At 34.9% G+C, this 19,925-nt stretch overlaps 1 protein-coding gene and 1 pseudogene across 1 annotated transcript in view; both read right to left on the bottom strand.

The window, feature by feature from the left end:
- Positions 1-533: 533 nt before the first annotated feature.
- On the bottom strand, positions 534-3,573 carry LOC132430513 (tubulin alpha chain-like 3; annotated as a pseudogene).
- Positions 3,574-6,900: 3,327 nt separating this feature from the next.
- STK31 (serine/threonine kinase 31) overlaps positions 6,901-19,925 on the bottom strand; it is a 91,085-nt gene continuing 78,060 nt past the window's right edge. The window contains 1 exon segment of the mRNA XM_060020608.2: positions 6,901-7,274. Within this exon segment, the coding sequence (XP_059876591.1) occupies positions 7,047-7,274 (228 nt within the window). The 3' untranslated portion in view covers positions 6,901-7,046.

Raw genomic sequence — 19,925 nt, 5'->3', positions numbered from 1 at the left:
GTATCTTTGAAACTAAATTGGGTCTTTTAAAAAAATTCTAATTCTTTAATCAATGTAATATATACTGTATATATTTTATATATATATATGGAAATGACATTAATAAACTATATGTGCAGTTTTCTACCTCATGTACAGGAAAGGAAACGTATAAACGTTGCACAGGATTTCATAGTCTGTTTAAAAAGCAAAGGATAAAGCCAGGTTTCCATTCTCTCTCTCTCCTTCTCACACACACACACACACAAAGTGATCCAGTAGTTCAAAGGACTCCAAACCTTAGAAGGGTCACAGGTAGTAGTGCTGAATATCACTGATAGACAAGGAAATATGTGCTCATTGTTAATACTGAGCCATCTGATATAGTGTGAAATTTAGGGTCTTGCCTAATTTATTTTTTCTTCTAATCAAGGAAGCTCTACCTACTAACTGTATAATGTCTTAAAAAGAAAGCATAACACTTTAGCTTATTCATTTTTTTAACCAGTCATATTTGCATCAGAAACTTTACCCCACTTGCTTACAATCCTTCTCTAAGGCTGCCAAATCTTCCCCTGGTGTCTGAGAACTCCCACACCTCTTCTGATATACCGATGTAGAAACGCCCTCTTGGCATACATGTGGTCAAACGTGTGGTCTAGTAGGGTTAAGGCCTTCACAACTGCTGTGCTGTTGCTCAGCATGCAGATAGCCTTCTGGACTTCAGCCAGGTTAACTCCTGGCATCACCACGGATGGCTGATTGTTGATGGCCACCTTGAAACCATTTGGAAGCCAATCTATAAACTGAACAGAGCTCCTTGACTTTATGGCTGCAACTGTTGCATTCACACCCTTGGGAACAACATCCCCTTTGTATAGCAGGTAGCAGGCCATGTACTTCCCAAGTTGAGGATCACACTTAACCAGCTGGTGAGAACTCAAAGCAAGCAGTAGTGATGTCTGAAATGAAGAGCTGCTCCTGGTAGGTTCTGTCAGCAGACATGATGGGGGAAAGGGTTGTCATGGGGAAATATATTCTCAGATAAGGTACTAATTTGTTCTGGAATTCAATTAGGTACCCATTCAAAGGCCCTTCAAACCAGAAGCAAGCAGTAACAGAAGACCCGTCAGCCTATTAACGCTAACAGAAGAGGTAGCATTATACACCAAGCATATGATGGCATATGTCACAGATGGCTTCATTGTCCACCATGCAGCTACAGTCTGTGTGCTCTTAGAGCTGTAAGACTCTACAGCAGTGAAGATACTGAAGGCTGAATATACAGATAACTCAATTTAGTCTTCCTGCTACATTCTATCATGAGCCACTCTATTAAGAGAGATGTAAATCCTGATTCGATGCTTCCTCTAAAGCTTCAGAAAGTCAGAAACTGTTCTGCCAGCTTTCTGACGCTCTCTAGTCAAAGGCAGACAATCTCTGACCCCATAGTGACCTCAGACATAGTTGTTCCCACTACCCTCCTTTCTGCTAACATGCTGCTCTGGGTAAAAGAGTGATTGGTACTTCCCTGTATGAATCCCATCTCTAACAGTTGGTTCTAGGTTGGGAAGAGCGCTCTGGGCACATGATTCCCAGCTCTTGTCTCACAAAAGATGCATTCATATGCTCTATTTTAGCATTTTCCTACTGATCCTTTTTACTGCCAAGAATGACGCCATCTGGCTAAATTCCATACTCTAGACAACAGAGTTTCCAGCACGTGCCCTCAATCTAGATGTCAGCTTGGCCAATATGAATGCAAAGGCACTCACTCCCTCATGCTGATCTGAAGGTGTCAACACCACTCTGTGGTTATGACATTAAAACTGCATCTCTAGGGCTTCCCTGGTGGCGCAGTGGTTGAGAGTCCGCCTGCTGATGCAGGGGATGTGGGTTCGTGCCCCGGTCCGGGAGGATCCCACATGCCGCGGAGCGGCTGGGCCCGTGAGCCGTGGCTGCTGAGCCTGCACATCCGGAGCCTGTGCTCCGCAACGGGAGAGGCCACAACAGTGAGAGGCCCGCATACCACAAAAAAAAAACAAAAAAACTGCATCTCTTATAGACAGCATATAATTTGATATTTTAAAATATATTTTTCCAGTTTCTATCTTTTGACTGGAAAATTTAATACACTTGTACTTAATGTAATTACTATAGCAGATTTACAGCTTTCATTTTGCTGTTTGTTTTCTGTATGTCTTGTATCTTTTTTCTCTGTATCTCCACCACTGTCTTCTTTATTGTTAGGTATTTCTAGTGTACCATTCCTTTGTTGTTTCCTCTACCATACTTCTGATTTTCTTAATGAACCATACTTCTGATTTTCTTAATGGTTGCACCAGTTATTACAATTAAAATCTTAACTTAAATCAATCTAGTTTGGATTAATACCAACTTAATTTCAATAGCAAACAAAAACTTTGCTCCAATATACCTCCATTTTCTCCCCTCTCCTTTGTCAGAAAAATTACATCTTTCCACATTATAAGGTCATTAACACAGTCTAATGATTAATGCTTTATGCAGTTTTCTTTTAAATCAGATAGAAGAAAAGAGTTACAAACAAAAATACATTAATACTGTGTTTTATATTTACCCATGCATTTTCCTTAACCAGTGCTCTTTGTTTTTGTGTGTGAACTGAAGTTACCATCTAGTGTGCTTTCATTTCAGCCTGAAAGACCCCTTTTTTGTTTTTGTAGGGCAGATATTCTAGTAACAAATTCTGTTTATCTAGGAATGGTTTAACATCATAAATCTAAATCTTAATAACTCCTTCATTTTTGCTGGATATACAATTCTTGTTTGACAAGGCTTTCTTTCTTTTAATGCTTTGAATACATCATCCAACTGAATTCTAGCCTCCATTTATTTCTGATGAAAAATCAGATGTTGCTCTTATTGAGGATGCCTCGTGGTCAGTAAATCATTTCTCTCTTGCTACTTTCAAGATTCTGTCCTTGGTTTTAGCTTTCAGTAGTTTGATTATGATGTATCTAGCTGTGAGTCTCTTTGAGTTTATCCTACTTGGAATTTGATGAGCTTATGTAGATTTATGATTTTGTCAAATTTGGAAAATTTTCAGCCATTATTTCTTCAATATTCTTTCTGGCCCTTTTTCTTCTCTCCTTCTAAGACTCCCCATTATGCTGTTGGTATGTTTGATGGTGTCTCATAGGCCTCTTTAGTCTCTTCATTTTTCTTCATTCTTTTTTCTTTCTGTTCCTCAGTCTAGATGACTTAAATTGACCTACCTTTAAGTTCACAGATCTTTTCTTTTGTTAACTCAAATCTTCTGTTGAGCCCCTTTCATGATTTTTTTATTCCGGTTGTTGTACTTTTCAGCTCCCTAATTTATATTTGGTTCTTTCTTATAATTTCTGTCTCTCTATTGGCATTCTCTATTTGGTTAAACATTATTCTCACACTTTCCTTTAATTCTTAGAAACGATTTCCTGTAGTTCTTTGAACATATTTTAATAGTTGATATAAAGTCTTTATGAACTTAAAGTCAGACATCTAACTTCCTCTAGGACAGTTTTTATTGGTTGCTTTTTTTCCTTGCATACAGACCATACTTTCCTGTTTCATGCCTCACCTTTTTTTTTTGCACAAAACTGGACATTTTAAACATAGCAATCTCCAACTTTGAAAATCATATTCCCCACACACACCAACACAGAGATTGTTATTGCTAGTTGTTATTGATGACGATGATGATGTTTGCTTAGTGACTTTCCTGGACTAATTCTGTGAAGTCTGTATTCTTTTCATGTGCAACTTAGCTTCGTTTGACAATTTTTGCCAGTGTTCTTGTTGCTTTTATGGAGGAGTAGATCTTCAGAGGTCCTTACATTCCAGAACTGCTTCCACATGTAGTTTTGATGGCAGAAGATATGGTTATACTAACAACTAAGAAATGATAAAGCATGTCATTTGTTGAGTTAAAAGAGAGATACTAAAAGGAAACTTAACAAATACTGACATTTAAATATACACTGAAATGACTTAGCACTGATACTATGAAATCTATGAAATGGACCAGAGGGTCCCCATAAATTTCTTTTGAGGAACAGTTTATACTCTTAATTCTCTCCTTTTCAATACTTTGATCTAAAACAAGATGTTTTCTTTGCCTCAATTACTTTAATGAAATATGCCATCCTTGACTTTTCTTTATTTCCATTATTTCCCAAATCATTCTCTCTAGTTAGCTATTTTATTCTAAAATAAACATGACTGTGTAATTCAGCTGCTCATACATTTATAATAGAGTCCCATCTCTTATAAGCAACTCACGACCCTCTATGATCTGCCCCCAAAATACCTTCTTAAGCTTTTTTTCTCAGCTACCCCATGAATATCCTATACTCTAGCCAAATTCTTGCCCTTTCCCAAATCTACCCTTTGAGCTTTCTTAATTTCCTTTGTATGGAATACCTTTTTCCAGTTCTAAGTAAGCAGAATACTACTGCACCTCTAAAATGAGTCAAACAGCTATCCTCCAAACTCATATTCCACTCTTCCCTTCCACTTCTTTGTGAAGACATACATTTCATTCTTGTAGCTTATTACATACTGCATTATTCTCAGACTGCCCACAGGGCCGTGAACACATTTTTTTGCCTCTGTATTGCCCTTATACATATATACACATATCTCAAGAAACATCTGTGGCATTGAAGAGACACATGAATTTGTCTCTTTCCGCCACACATTAATACTTGCCATTTTAAAACAAGAAATAAAAATAAGTACTATCTAACTCTTGGTATGCCACAAAATCTGAAACTCTAGTTTCACAAGAGAGAAGTTGCTAGGTATTATGTGAAAAAACGGAGGTCTCATTGTCAATTTTGGTATATGCTGGCTAAATAAAATTAAACAGGTTTCCTTTCTGGAAAACATTTTAGAACCTTTACCCTCTAATATGCATGATCAATCTCCAATTTAGCATTCATTATTTTCCAAACAACTAATCACAGAATTCTTTTTGTAATGAACATCCCAAGGGACTAGTGTTCATTCAGCAGAACACATTTGGAAAATGATCATCTAATTCTTTATTTAAAATAGTGAGTATAAGTAAAGTGATCTATTCTTTGCCCTTTTAAATTATCCAAGTTTATTTTAAACCTAACTGCTGTGTCTTTATTACTTAATCAGGTAGAATTAAGTTCTGCTATAAAACAAGAAACCCAAAATGGAACAATAGCTTGACTGTGTGGCAACAGTTCTCTTTAGTATGTATTACAATGACTTAATAGTGCTTGTTAAAACACAAATTGCCAGGCTCCACCCAACCCCAGAGATTCTCATTTAAAAAATCTGGAGTGGAGCTGAGAATCTGCATTTCAAATAAGCCTCCAGGTGATACTGAGGCTGCTGATATAGGGATCACACTCTGATGTAAGGGTTTATTCTCTCAAATAACATGAAATCTTGAGACTAGTACAAAGGCTCCAGAATTATTAGGAACATCAGCTCCTTCTAACTTGCTGCTCCATCATCCTAGTTTCATGAGTTTCCTCAAAGTCACCTCATGATCCAAGAAGACTGCTCAAATTCTAACCACCATGTTAACTTCTAGGCAATAGGAAAGGGGTAAGGGTGAAAGGGCACATCTCCAAGCTAAGTCAGCTCCTTTTAAGGAGTCTTATTTGCAAAAATTTAGTCAAAAAGCTTCAACTAATAGAGAAGATGCTAAATGTAGTCTTTTAACCAAGTACACTGCAACCCCGAATAAAACTGCTATGTACTACTAAGGAAGAAAGAAAGACTAGATTTTGAATAGGCATCTAGAGACTCTAACATATTACTTTAGTCTACATACGCTTCAATCACCAAGTCCGACAGAACTGCCTAACTATTTCATAAATTGGACCCGTATGTTTCATCACTGTTTCTTTCTCCTCTGTACATCTTATTTTCATCGCTGCTCACCTACTTTATCATAATATCCTTCTGATCAGTCTCTCTACCACTTAACCTGGTAGTAGGTATAAGACAGATTTTGAGGGAGCTAAAGCTGTTTAAAATTCTTCAATGGCTCCACATTTCCTATAAAATTATAAGGTATGAGCATTTTATTGCTTCATATAAAGCCCTCATCTACCTATATGACTATTCCCTATTAAACACACAAACTGTTTCTCCCTTCAGTGCTTTCATCATGCTTTCTCTGCTAGTAAGATACTCTTTAGTGGGAAGCAGCCGCATGGCACAGGGATATTGGCTCGGTGCTTTGTGACAGCCTGGAGGGGTGGGATGGGGAGGGTGGGAGGGAGGGAGACGCAACAGGGAAGACATATGGGAACATATGTTTATGTATGACTGATTCACTTTGTTATAAAGCAGAAACTAACACACCATTGTAAAGCAATTATACCCCAATAAAGATGTTAAAAAAAAAAAAAAAAAAAAGATACTCTTGATCGTCCTTCACCTTCACCACCCATCCTTTATGATTTAACTAAGGTAGTATCTCCTCCAGAAAGCTTTCCATGACACCCCTCTTCCATAAGATGAGTATCCCTCCTGTGTAATCACATAAAAGCTCTGTCCAGAACTATCATTAGATATTCTATACTGTATTATGAAGATCTGTTTAGATCTCTAACTTTCTCAATAGATTTATGTGCTTTTTAAGTGTAAGGACCACGTTTAACTTATCTTTATATTCCCAAAACTGGGTACAAAGCATATGCAAACTATCATCTGTTAAACAAAAGTATTACCCTTCATAATGAGCTGGCCTACATACTGAAAATCTGTGTAGGAGCTGTCCAACAATCTAATAACCTTTTCTATTACAAGTAACACAGTTGTACTATACAATTTCAAAAAGTAACTACAGACAGAAAATCCTCCCTTAACAACTCTAGTTAAATGAAATTTCAGAGTATACAATTTTTTTGCATAACCAAACATCTTTTATTTTCACAACTGGAATACCAAAGACACACCCAACTAGCTCCAGAACACTCCCAGATTTTTTTCTGTTTATTTAACCAAACTAAACAAAGTTTTAAAAAGGAACATCTGCAACAACAAAAGAATATTAATCAATCAAAGCTGGCTTCACCATATCTTGTCTTTTCCTTATCTTTATCCAAGTTCTCCACCTTTAATTATTCTTCCTCTTTTTTTGGGGTGTATTCAGTATCTTTTTCTGAGTTTGGAGTTGATTTCCCCTTTGGTAGCAAGAAACATTCAGCATTGAAAACTTGCTCAGCAGTCATTGAACTTCTACAATAGATCAAGCTACAGAGGAGGGATTTGACATTATCGTCCTGTAAGAAAAAAGATGTTACAAAACAAAAATAAAATCAAACCAAATGAATGAAAGGACAAACTTGTAATAAGTAAGGAGTATCCAATTCAAAAATACTTTTAATCAATGATACAGAGCTAAAATCAATTTTTCCTATTTAGGTTTTTAAAAAATTTTTACCAAACTCAACTGGCTTTTATTGGAAAGGGATTAATCCAGTATTAAAACAATGGAATCAAATTACAGGGAAATAATATAAAAGGAAAAAGAAAAGAATAACAACTGAAATTGATCAAAAACAAGTGAAATTTTTTTTAAAAAACTGTATATTTTCCTTCTTTTTTAGGGCACTAGTCAGAATTTGACACTATGAAAATTTTACACTGAAGCTCCTCTGTCTGGAAGGGTAGCCTAACCTTTACTTTGTCAACTGCTTCTGGTTTCATCTGTGAAATGATCTCCTCTTGAAACATTTCTACCACCCCTAACACATTATCATCATTATTACAGAGGCCATATTTTATTATGTACCACAACTTCGAAGAATGTTATTTGTGTTATCACATGTAAATAACATTATAATGTTCCTCTTCCACTAGTTCCACCTCCCAAAGTATGCTTTTTTTCTTGCTCCCTATGATGAATCCAATCAGAGCACATTTCACACTGAATAAAAATCACCTATTTATTGGTAGTGTCCTCATTAGACTCTAAGATGCATAAGACCAGAAACCTTAGTTTCTCACTTCATCCCCAACAAGAAGCACAGTGTCAGGGATATAGCAGGTATTCAGTATACATTTGCTAACTGAATGAATGCCAATGCCCATACTGAATTCTACAGAATATGTTTTTAAACATATTTAAAGATAATACCTTTAGTAAGTATAAACTGACTAAAAATTACAAAATCTAAATGAAAAAAACTAGCACACACTCTTGAAAGCCACAAAAATAGATTTAGAACAAGTAGAAAATCATATCATGTTCTTGGACAAAAAGGATCTCATCAGTAATGAGCCAATTTTTAAGTTAATTTATAAGCTTTACCTGATTCCAATAACATACAATCAGTTTCTCCCTCTTAGAACTAGATTAGTTAACTGTATAGATCTTTTGTAAGAATGGTGAGAACAGACATGAAAGTTCTGATAAAAAGTATCAAGAAGGAAGAAACTAGCCTTTCCAAGTATTAAAAGATATCATACAGTCTGTAAATTAAAGGAATATGGCAAAAGAATACGAATAAACACACCAATGGAACAAAACAGAAAAACTAAAAATACACTCTTGTACAAATAAAATTTTATTATAAGAAATACAACATTTCTAATGGGAAAAGGGGATAACTTTTTAATAAAAGGTACTGGGACAAATGGACCCAATGGAAAAAAATAAAATCAGATCTATTCCTCACACCAAACACCAGGATAATTACAAATGTATCAAAAATCTAAATGTATAAAATAAAATTATCTGATTACTAGGAAAAAAGTTTTCTCAATTCCCAAAAGTAACTATAGACAAAAAATTTCTACCTTAAGGTTATCCCTCTCGCAAATTATAAAATATTGTAAAATTATAAAACACAGCTAAAGAACAAAAACAAAAGCAATCTCTAAATGTCAAAATTAAACAAATGAACTATGTATCAGGTAACATAATCACACAGAAAATTATTTTAACTGACTTTAAAACAAGTATTTTGGCTATACAATCATAGTGGGATAAGGATCTAGTGAGATACATCCTAAAGAAAGACCTTCAAAGAAATGTTAAAGTGTACTCAATAACCTTACTGTTTCTAATAATATCACTGTTATTTTCAAACTATCAAATTTATTTCAAGATGAAGCAATTATGTAATTGTTAATATCATAAAAATGAATATTAGTATAAAAGGAAAGAGTGAATTTGTAATTAAAATTAAGTAAAAAGCCTATAATCTTGAATTTTATTTGGAAATACCTATACAAAATATGCATTCATTTTTCTTTTTCTAAAACAAAAATGAACTTCCAATAACAATTAACAACCTTTGCAACCCATATTTTTGTCTCTAAATTTCCTGCTAAAAGGATACCAGCTTCCTTGGGAAAATGGCTAATTCCAGTCATTGGGCAAAGAATGTACAAGATAATAAGGGACATCTTATGCAAAAAGCAAGTTATAAAAGACAATTCAATTTGCGACAAAGGTCACAGGATCCATCTTGAATAGGGTTCTCAACAAATTAGAATTTGAGCAAAATACTTTTTTAAATGACTTCAACAAATTGAGACACATTAAAATATGTTTAAATCCACAAGACTATAATCATACCATTAAAACAAAATTTTAAAATTTGATTGATACCTTTTAGAGGTTGCCAAGACACCAACTAATTTTTCTTAAAATTTCTTTCCCTGAACAAACTAAAATGTAGGGTAACCCAATAATTGTTGAGACAAAGTTTATCAAAACATTTCAATTAATAAACACAGATGCAATAACAGAACTGGAAAATCACCAGTATTCAACAAAACGAAGTATCTAGAGGACCATCACTAAATGATGCTAAAATCACTAGGCAGTGAATGGAAAAATTAAATAATGAATGGAACAGTTTAAGAAATAATGAATGAAACAGTTTAAGAGATCTTTGAGATAATATGAAGCATACCAACATTTGCATTATAGGAGTCCCAGAAAAAAAAGAGAAAGTGAAATGAGTTGAGTTGAAAATGTATTTGATGAAATTATGGCTGAACACTTCTCAAACCTGAAGAAGGAAACAGATATACAGGTACAGGAAACACAGAGGGTCCTTTACAAAATGAACCCAAACAGACTCATATCAAGAGGTATCAAAATGTCAAAAGAGAAAGAATTATGAAGGCAACAAGAGAAAAACAAAGCATCACATATGAGGGAACCCACATGAGACTATCAACTTATTTTTCTGCAGAAATTTTTCAGGCCAGAAGGGAGTGCAATAGCATATTCAGAGTAATGAAAGGGGAAAATCTTGAACCTAGGATACTCTACCCAGCAAGATTATCATTTAGAATTGAGGGAGAGATAAGGAACTTCTCAGATAAGAAAAGCTAACAGTTCATAGCTTAAAGATTTTTCTCTAAATGGAAAAGAAAAGGCTGTAACAAGAAGAAAGAATCTACAGGATAGGAAAAATCCCATTAGTAAAGGCAAATATATAGTAAAGGCTGGGGATAAACCACTTAAGCTAGTAAAAAGATTAAAAGACAAAAAATTCTAAAAGCAACTGTAACTACTAAGAGTTAAGGGATAAACACAAAGATGTAAAATATGACATAAAACATACAAAATGTGGGGGAGGGAAATAAAAATATAGATCTTTTAGAACCTGTTTGAACTTAAGTAACTACCAGTTTAAAACAAGCAGATATAGTTATAGGTCAGCATATATGTACACCATGGTAACCACAAATCAGAAACCTTCAACAGATACACAAAAACTAGAAAGAAAGAAACAGAAGCAAACTACTAAAGAAAATCATCAAACCATAAGGGAAGAAACAAAAAGAGAAGAAATAAACAGAAAAGAACTTCAAAAGTAACCAGAAAAAAGTAACAAAATGGCAATAAGTACATACCTATCAATAATTACTTGAAGTGTCAATGGACTAAATGCTCCAGTCAAAAGACACAGAGTAGCTGATTGGATAAAAATTAAGGCCCATCTGTATACTGCTTACACAGAACTCACTTCAGAGCTAAAGAAGCACACAGACTGAAAGTAAGTGGATGGAAAAACGGTATTTCGTGCAAATGGAAACAACAAAAAACTGGTGGTAGTAACTCTCATATCAGACAAAATAGACTTTAAAACAAACTCTGTAACAAAAGACTAAGAAAGGCATTATATAATAATAAAGGGATAAATACAAAAAGAGGATATTACACTCATTAACATATATGCACTCCACACAGGAGCACCTAAAGATATAAGGCGGGAGAAACTGACAACAATACAGTAACAGTAGGGTACTTTAACACCCCACTTACATCAATGGACAGATAGATCATCCAAACAGAAAACCAAGAAGGCCACAGTGGTCTTACATGATACAATATATCAGTTAGACTTACTAAATATCTCCAGAACATTCCATCCAAAATCACCAAAATACATGCTTTTCAAATGCACATGTAACATTCTCCAGGACAGATCACATGCTAGGCCACAAAACAAGTCTCAACAAATTTAAGAGGACAGAAATTATATCTAGCATTTCTTCCAATCACAAAAGAAGCTAGAAAAAAATTACAGAAAAAAAAAATGGGAAAAGTACAAATATTTGCAGACTAAACAACATGCTACTAAAAAACCAAGGAATAAAAGAGGAAATCAAAGAATAACTCGAGAAGTGAAAATGGAAACAAAACTTTCCAAAATCTATGGGACGTAACAAAAGCAGTTCTAAGAGTGACACTCATGGCAATGAAGACCCATCTCAAGTAATAAGAAAAATCTCGAACAACCTAACCTACAATCTAAAGGAATTAGAAAAAGAACAAATGAAGCTCAAAGTCAGTAGAGGAAGGAAATAATAAATATCAGAGAGGAAATAAATAAAATTTAAAACTAATTAATGAAACCAAGAGATGGTTTTTTGAAAAGATAAACAAAACTGACAAACCTTAAGCCAGGTACATGAAGAAGAAAAGGGAGAGGCCCCAAGTAAACAAAATGAGAAGTGAAAGAGGAGAAATAACAACCAATACCATAGAGACACAAAAACAACAGAATACTACAAACAGTTTTATGCCAGTAAATTGGACAACTAGAAGAAATGGACAAATATCTAGAAACATAAAACCTAGGAAGACTGAGTTGGGAAGAAATAGATAATCCGAACAGACTAATCACCAGGAGTGAAACTGTAATTTAAAAAACTCCCCATATACAAAAATCCAGGAGTAGACAGCTTCACAGGTGAATTCCACCAAACATACAAAGAAGAGGTAATAACTGTCCTTCTCAAACTATTCCAAAAACTTGAAGAGGATGGAACACTCCCAAATTCATTCTACAAGGCCACCACTGCCTTGATACCAAAACCAGACAAACACTCTATGAAAAAAGAAAATTACAGGCCAATATCTCTGATGAATAGAGATGCAAATATCCTCAATAAAATACTAGCAAACCAAATCCAACAATATATAAAAAGGATCATATACTGTAATCAAGACAGATTTATTCCAGGTATGCAGGGTGGTTCAATATTTACAAATCAATCATTATGATACACCAGATTAACAAAAGGAAGGATAAAAATCACATGATCATCTCAGACACAGATAAAGCATTTGACAAAAATTCAACATCCATTCAGGATAAAAACTCTCATCAGAGTTTGTACAGAGGGAGCATATCTCAATGTAATAAATGCCATTTATGACAAATCCACAGCTAACATCATACTCAACAGTGAAAAGCTAAAAGCCTTCTAAAATCAGGAACAAGACAAGGATGACCACTCTCACCACTTCTATTTACAATAGTATTGGGAATCCTATCCATAGTAATCAGACAAGAAAAAGAAATAAAAGACATAAATTGGAAGGGAAGAAATAAAACTGTCGCTATTTGCAAATGACATAATACTATATATACAAAACTCTAAAGTCTCCACCAAGAAACTATTAGAACTAATAAAGGAATTCATTAAAGTTGAAAAATGCAGGATTAATATATAGAAATCTGTTTATTTCCTACACACTAGTAACGAAGTATAAGAAAGATAAAGCAAGAGAACAATCCCATTTAAAATCACATCAGGGACTTCCCTGGTGGTCCAGTAGTAAAGAATCGCCTTACAATGCAGGGGATGAGGGTCAGGGAACTAAGATCCCACATGCCACGGGGCAACTAAGCCCACGCGCCACAACTACTGAGCTTGTGCACCTCAACTAGAGAGCCTGCATGCCGCAAACTACAGAGCCCATGCACTCTGGAACCCGCGCACCACAACAAGAGAGAAGGCAGCATGTCACAACAAAAGATCTCGCATGCCTCAACAAAGATCCCACGTGCTGCAACTAAGACCTGATGCAGCCAAAAATAATAAAATAAATAAATAAATAATAAATCTTTTAAAAATAAATAAAGAAAACCACATCAAAAAGAATGAAATACCTTGAAATAACCTTAACCAAGGAGGTGAAAGACCTATACTCTGAAAACTATAAAACTCTGATGAAGGCATCTGAAAATAATACAAAGAAGTGGAAAGACATACTATGTTTTTGGACTGTGAGAATTAATATTGTTAAAATGACCATACTACCTAAAGCAATCTAGAGATTAAATGTAATCCCTATCAAAACACCTATGACGTATTTCACAGAAATATAACAAATAATCCTAAAATTTATGTGGAACCAGAGAATAACCCAAATTGCCAAAGCAATCTTGTGAAAAAAGAACAAAGCTGGAGGTATCACACTCCCTGACTTCGGACTATACTACAAAGCCACAGTAATCAAAACAGCATGGTAATGGCACAAAAAACAAAGACATAGGTCAATGGAACAGAATAGAGAGCCCAGAAATAAACCCATGCACATATGATCAATCAATCTACAAAGGAGGCAAAAAAAAAAAATACAACGGAGAAAAGACAGTCTCTTCAATAAGTGGTGCTGGAAAACTGGTCAGCTACATGTAAAAGAATGAAATTAGAACATTCTCTAACACCATATACAAAAATAAATTCTAAATAGATTAAAGACCTAAATGTAAGACCTGAAATCATTAAACTCCTAGGGGAAAACATAGGCAGAACATTCTGTGACATAAACCCCAGCAATATATTTTTTGGGTCTATCTCCTAAAGCAAAGGAGATAAAAGCAAAAATAAGCAAACAGGACCTAATTAAACTGAAAAGCTTTTGCACAGCAGAGGAAATCATTGACAAAATAAAAAGACAACCTACTTAATGAGAGAAAATATTTACAAATGATATGACAGATAAGGGGTTAACATCCAAAATAAACAAACAGCTCATACATCTCAACATCAAAAAAACAAACCCATTTTAAAAATGGGCAGAAGACCTGAAAAGACATTTTTCCAGAGAAGACATACAGATGTCCAAGAGGCCCATGAAAAGCTGCTCAACATCACTAATCATCAGAGTAATGCAAATGAAAACGAGACATCACCTCACACCCATCAGAATGGCCATCATCAAAAAGAGCACAAATAACAAATGCTGGAGAGGGTGTAGAGAAAAGGGAACCCCCCTACACTGTTGGTGGGAGTGTAAATTGGCACAGCCACTGTGCAAAACAGTATGGAGGTTCCTCGGAAAACTAAAAATAGAACTACCATATGATCTAGCAATTCCATTCCTGTGTATATATACAAAAAAAATGAAAACAATTCAAAAAGTTACATGCACCCCAATGTTCGTAGAAGCATTATTTACAATTGCCAATATATGGAAGCAACATAAGCGCCCACTAACATATGAATGGATAAAGAAGATGTGGCATATATATTCAATGGAATATTACTCAGCCATAAAAAATAATGAAATTTTGCCATTTGCAATAACATGGATGGACTTGGAGGGTATTATGCTAAGTGTAACAAGTCAGACAGAGAAAGACAAATACTGTATGATATCACTTATATGCGGAATCTAAAAAAATAAAACAAATTAGTGAATATAAGAAAAAAGAAACAGCATCACACATATAGAGAATAAACTAGTAGTTACCAGTTTATTGGAGAGGGGAGGGGGGAGGGGCAAGATATTGGTAGGGAACTTAGAGTTACAAACTACTATGTATAAAATACATAAACTACAAGGTATATTGTACAACACAGGAAATATGGCCAATATTTTATAATAGCTATACATGGAACATAACCTTTAAAATTGTGAATCACTATGTTGTACACCTGAAAACTCATAATACTGTATATCAAATATACCTCAATAAAAAAATAAAGTGAAAATGCAACCCACAGAATGGGAGAAAATATCTGCAAATCATATATCTAATAAAGGACTTGTATCTAGAATATAACTCTTACAACTCAGTAATATAAAGATAACCCAATTTAAAAATGATCAAAGGTTCTGAATAGACATTTCACCAAGAAAATATACATATATATATATATATATATATATATATATATATATACACACAAACAGCCAATAAGGAAATGAAAAGATGCTCAACATCGTTAATCATCAGGGAAATGCAAATTGAAACTACAACAAGATGCTACTTCACACCTACTAAGATGGCTAGAAGCAAAAAGTCAGGTAAAAAACAAGTGTTGGGGAGGATGAAAACTTGGGACCTTGCCTGATACACTGCTGATGGAAATTTGAAATGGTTGCAGCCACTTTGGGAAACAGTCTGGCAGTTCCTCAAACAACTAAACACAGAGTTACAGCTTGACCCAGAAATTCCACTCTGAGGTACATACCCAAGAGAAATGAAAACATATGTCCACAGAGAAACCTGTATACCAATGTTTACAGCAGCATTATTCGTAATAGCCAAAAGGTAGAAACAACCCAAATGTCTATTAACAGACAAAAGGATAAATAAAATGTGGTAAATCCACACAATGGAATATTATTCAGCCATTAAAAGGAGTAAGTACTGATACACATTAAAACTTGGATAAACCTTGAAAACAGTATGCTAAATTAACGAAGCCAATCATAAAAGTTTATGTATCATATGATTCCATTCATATGTATGTCCAGAATAGAAAAAATCTAGAGAGAAAAATAGTACATTAGTGGTCATTTAGGACTGGTGTGGCTGGATAGTGACACAGAGTGTCCATAACTAAGGAATATGGAATTTCTTTTTGAGGTAATGAAATGCTCTAAAACTGACTGTGGTGATAGTTTGCATGCATCTTTGAATATACTAAAAATCACTGAGTTGTAAACTTTAAATGGGTGAACTATAAGGTGTTTAAGTTATTTCTCAATAAAGCTATTTTAAAATGATTATAAAACTTCACTGAAAGACATGCCATATTTCATTTAACATAAGGGACATTAAAACACTAAGGAATTAAAATATTCCCAATAAAACTATGAACCATGATAAAAAGACTTCGATTATGAGAAATAGCCTAACTTCAGAGATAATAAATTGTTTTAAAAAATAGTAATACTGGGACTTCCCTGGTGGCGCTGTGGTTAAGAATCCACCTGCCAATGCAGGGGACACGGGTTCGAGACCTGGTCCAGGAAGATCCCATATGCTGCGAAGCAACTAAGCCCATGTGCCACAACTACTGAGCCTGTGCTCCTAGAGCCCGCAAGCCACAACTACTGAAGCCCGCACGCCTAGAGCCCATGCTCCGCAACAGGAGAAGCCACTGCAATGAGAAGCGCACGCACCGCAATGAAGAGTAGCCCCTGCTAGTCGCAACTAAAGAAAGCCAGAGCACAGCAACAAAGACCCAATGCAGCCAAAATAAATAAACAAATAAATAAATGTTTCTTTAATAATAATATTGTATTTATATTTGAAAGTTCCTAGAAGACTAGATCTTAAAAGTTCTCATCACACACACACACAAAAATTTGTAACTGTTATGGTCATAGATGTTAACTAGACTTACCGTGGTAAGCATTTTCACAATGTATATAAATATTGAACCATTATGTTGAATGCTTAAAGCTAATATAATGTTATATGTTAATTATACCCCAATTTTAAGAAATGAAAAAAAGAATCAATTTTTGCTACATGATATATGTACCTTTGAATATAATTAAAACTACTTATGTAATTAGTTAGAACAAAAAATATTAGTAATAATAATAAAATCTATCTTACAATCAATACAAGTAAAATAATGTCCTAAACAAATGGAGAGCTATTATTTTCCCAATCACAAAAATAGTGTATCATGAAGATAGCAATTCTCCTTCAAATTAACCTATAAATTCAATATACTTTCAAAGTCTCAACAGTGTTTTTCAGAAGAGTTATTAACAAGTTGGTGCCAAAATTCATATGGAAAAATAAAGTGACAAGAATAGCCAAGGCAATGTTAAAGAAAAATGTGAGGAAGGAAAGCCAAAGCCCTCTACAAAGATACAGCATTTAAAATAGTGTAGTGCCAGCACAGGGATCAATAGTCAAAGAACAGAATAGGCCCAAAATAGGTTCATGAATACATGGAAATTTGATACAGCATAGACTGGCATTATTAATCAATGGGGAATGACCGATTATTGAATAAATGGTGCTGGGTCAACTATCTGTCCACATATAATAAGATAAAATTAGATCCTTAACTTCATATCATACACAAAAACTGATTTGAGAAGGATTAAAAATATAAACGGGAAATGGAGGGAAAAGGCAGGTCCAAGAAATAGCAGATGAAGATCATTTAACCAGAAAAAATATAATAAAGCAAGATTCATTCATTCAAAAATATTTATTAAGGTCCTACTATGTGTAAAGCAGTGCTACAGACACTGGGGATACAATGATGCATAACACAAAGTCCCTGCTTTATTGAGCTTACAGACCAAATATAAATTTTTTTAAAACTTAATGAAACAATTATCTATTTTTAAAAGGATACATACACAGACTTTTATAGAAAGATTCACAAGAAACTAGCAATAACAAGTGTTTCTAGGGAAGGGACTTGGATAGCTGATGGAATACAAATAGAGAGATTTCTAACAGCATGTGCTTCCTCTTGTAACTCTTGAATTTTGCATCATACACGTTATGTGAAGGAACAACTATTTGAAGGAACTAACCTTATAATAAATATAAGAGTTGTACAATAGTGAAATGGGTTGCTCCGAACTTAAAGGTATTTAAGCAGAGAATGAAGGCCATCTGTTAGGGATATTATTGAAGAAATTCTCCCAGGAGGCTGGGGACAAGTGAATTAATTATCCTCTCATACCTCTTTCATTGCATAATTCCATGATTTCTCTCCATTTGTGACATGGGCCCTGCAAAGTCCAGACAAGAGCTCCCTCATTTGTTTGATAACTATGCGGGATCACAAAATGTGGGTAAAGACAACACCATTCCCAGCACTAATGGCTGCCTCAGATAGAAGCAAATACTGCACATGCCAAGTATTCTTCTAATTTAATGTCCACACATAGCTACCCACATTAAAGAGAGACTTCTTGTGTTTATTCATCTTCCTTACACATACAGCTAGCAGAGTGTCTAGCACATGGCTGACAGATTACAACCTGTCGTAGGCAGACCTCTAAGATGTCCTCCAGTCAGCCCTACTTCCCAGTATTCATTTTGTTACATTATCCCATCCCTTTGAGTATGGGCTTGACCTAGTGAAATGGCTCTAACAAAGAGGAAAAGTGATGGATATCACATCCATGAGCTGGTTATGAAAAACTGTGACTTATGTCTAACTAACACACTCTTTTCTACTGCTTTCTCTGCTTATGCACTTTGATGAGAAAAGTTGCCATGATGGAAATACAGCAAGCTCTGGTCAACAACTAGAGAGAAACTAATTCTGCCAACAACTATGTGAGCCTGGAAACAGATCCTTCCTCAGTCGACCTTTAAGATGACTATAGCCCACCCAACAACTTGACTGCAGCCTGTGAAAGGACATGAAGTAGAGGATCCAAATAAGCTGCACTGCTGGCTCACAAACTTTTAAGACAATAAATGTGTGTTAAATCACTAAATTTCTGGATAATTTGTTACACGGTAATTCTTCTATCAAACCTGAAAGAACATGAGTTTCAAGTGTTCGCTTTGGGTGAAGCTGTAACCTGTAACTGCTAGTTTTTTAATGGCAAAAACTCTGTATCATACATTTTTCAAAAATGTAAAACATTATCAACCTTCTTCGTTATTCCATTCTATAGAGATGGCCGGTAGGTGTAATGAATAGTTTCATAATCTCCCAAAAGTTGTCTCCAATGTTTTTTACTACTGCCCAAGAAGTGGGGCAAAACTCCTTAATAATCATTCTTAATGTGTGTTTAAAAATTAATTTCATGGGCTTCCCTGGTGGCGCAGTGGTTAAGAATCCTCCTGCCAGGGCAGGGGCCACGGATTCGAGTCCTGATCCAGAAAGATCCCACATGCCACAGAGCAACTAAGCCCGTGTGCCACAACTACTGAGCTTGCACTCTAGAGTCTGTGAGCCACAACTACTGAAGCCGGCGCGCCTAGAGCCTGTGCACCGCAATGAAGAGTAGCCCCTGCTCACCGCAACTAGAGAAAGCCCGCGTGCAGCAATGAAGACCCAATGCAGCCAAAAATAAAGTAAAAAAAAAAAATAGATAAATTTATTTAAAAAATTAATTTCATGGGATAATAGTAGGTACCACAAAACAAAAACTTTTTGGTCAAATAAGAGACCATACAGAGTTAAACAAAACTATGTGTGTTCCTTCATTGCAGTTCAAACTACCAAAAGAATACGAGGTCATGTCAGCTGGAAGGAAGAAATAAAACTGTCTTCGTTCATAGATGACATGACTGTCTATGTAGAAAATATGAAAGCATCCAATAAAAAACTCCTAGAACTAGTTGAGTGACTATAGAAAATTTGTAGGCATAAGGTTAATATACAAAATTCAATCATCTTCCTATATACCAGCAATGAACAAGTAGAATTTGAATTTTAAA

The sequence above is a fragment of the Delphinus delphis genome, chromosome 9 (genome assembly GCF_949987515.2).
Source record: "Delphinus delphis chromosome 9, mDelDel1.2, whole genome shotgun sequence".
NCBI lineage: Eukaryota > Metazoa > Chordata > Mammalia > Artiodactyla > Delphinidae > Delphinus > Delphinus delphis.
Note: the sequence above shows the minus strand (reverse complement) of the source record. Positions and strands in the feature narration are given on the sequence as shown.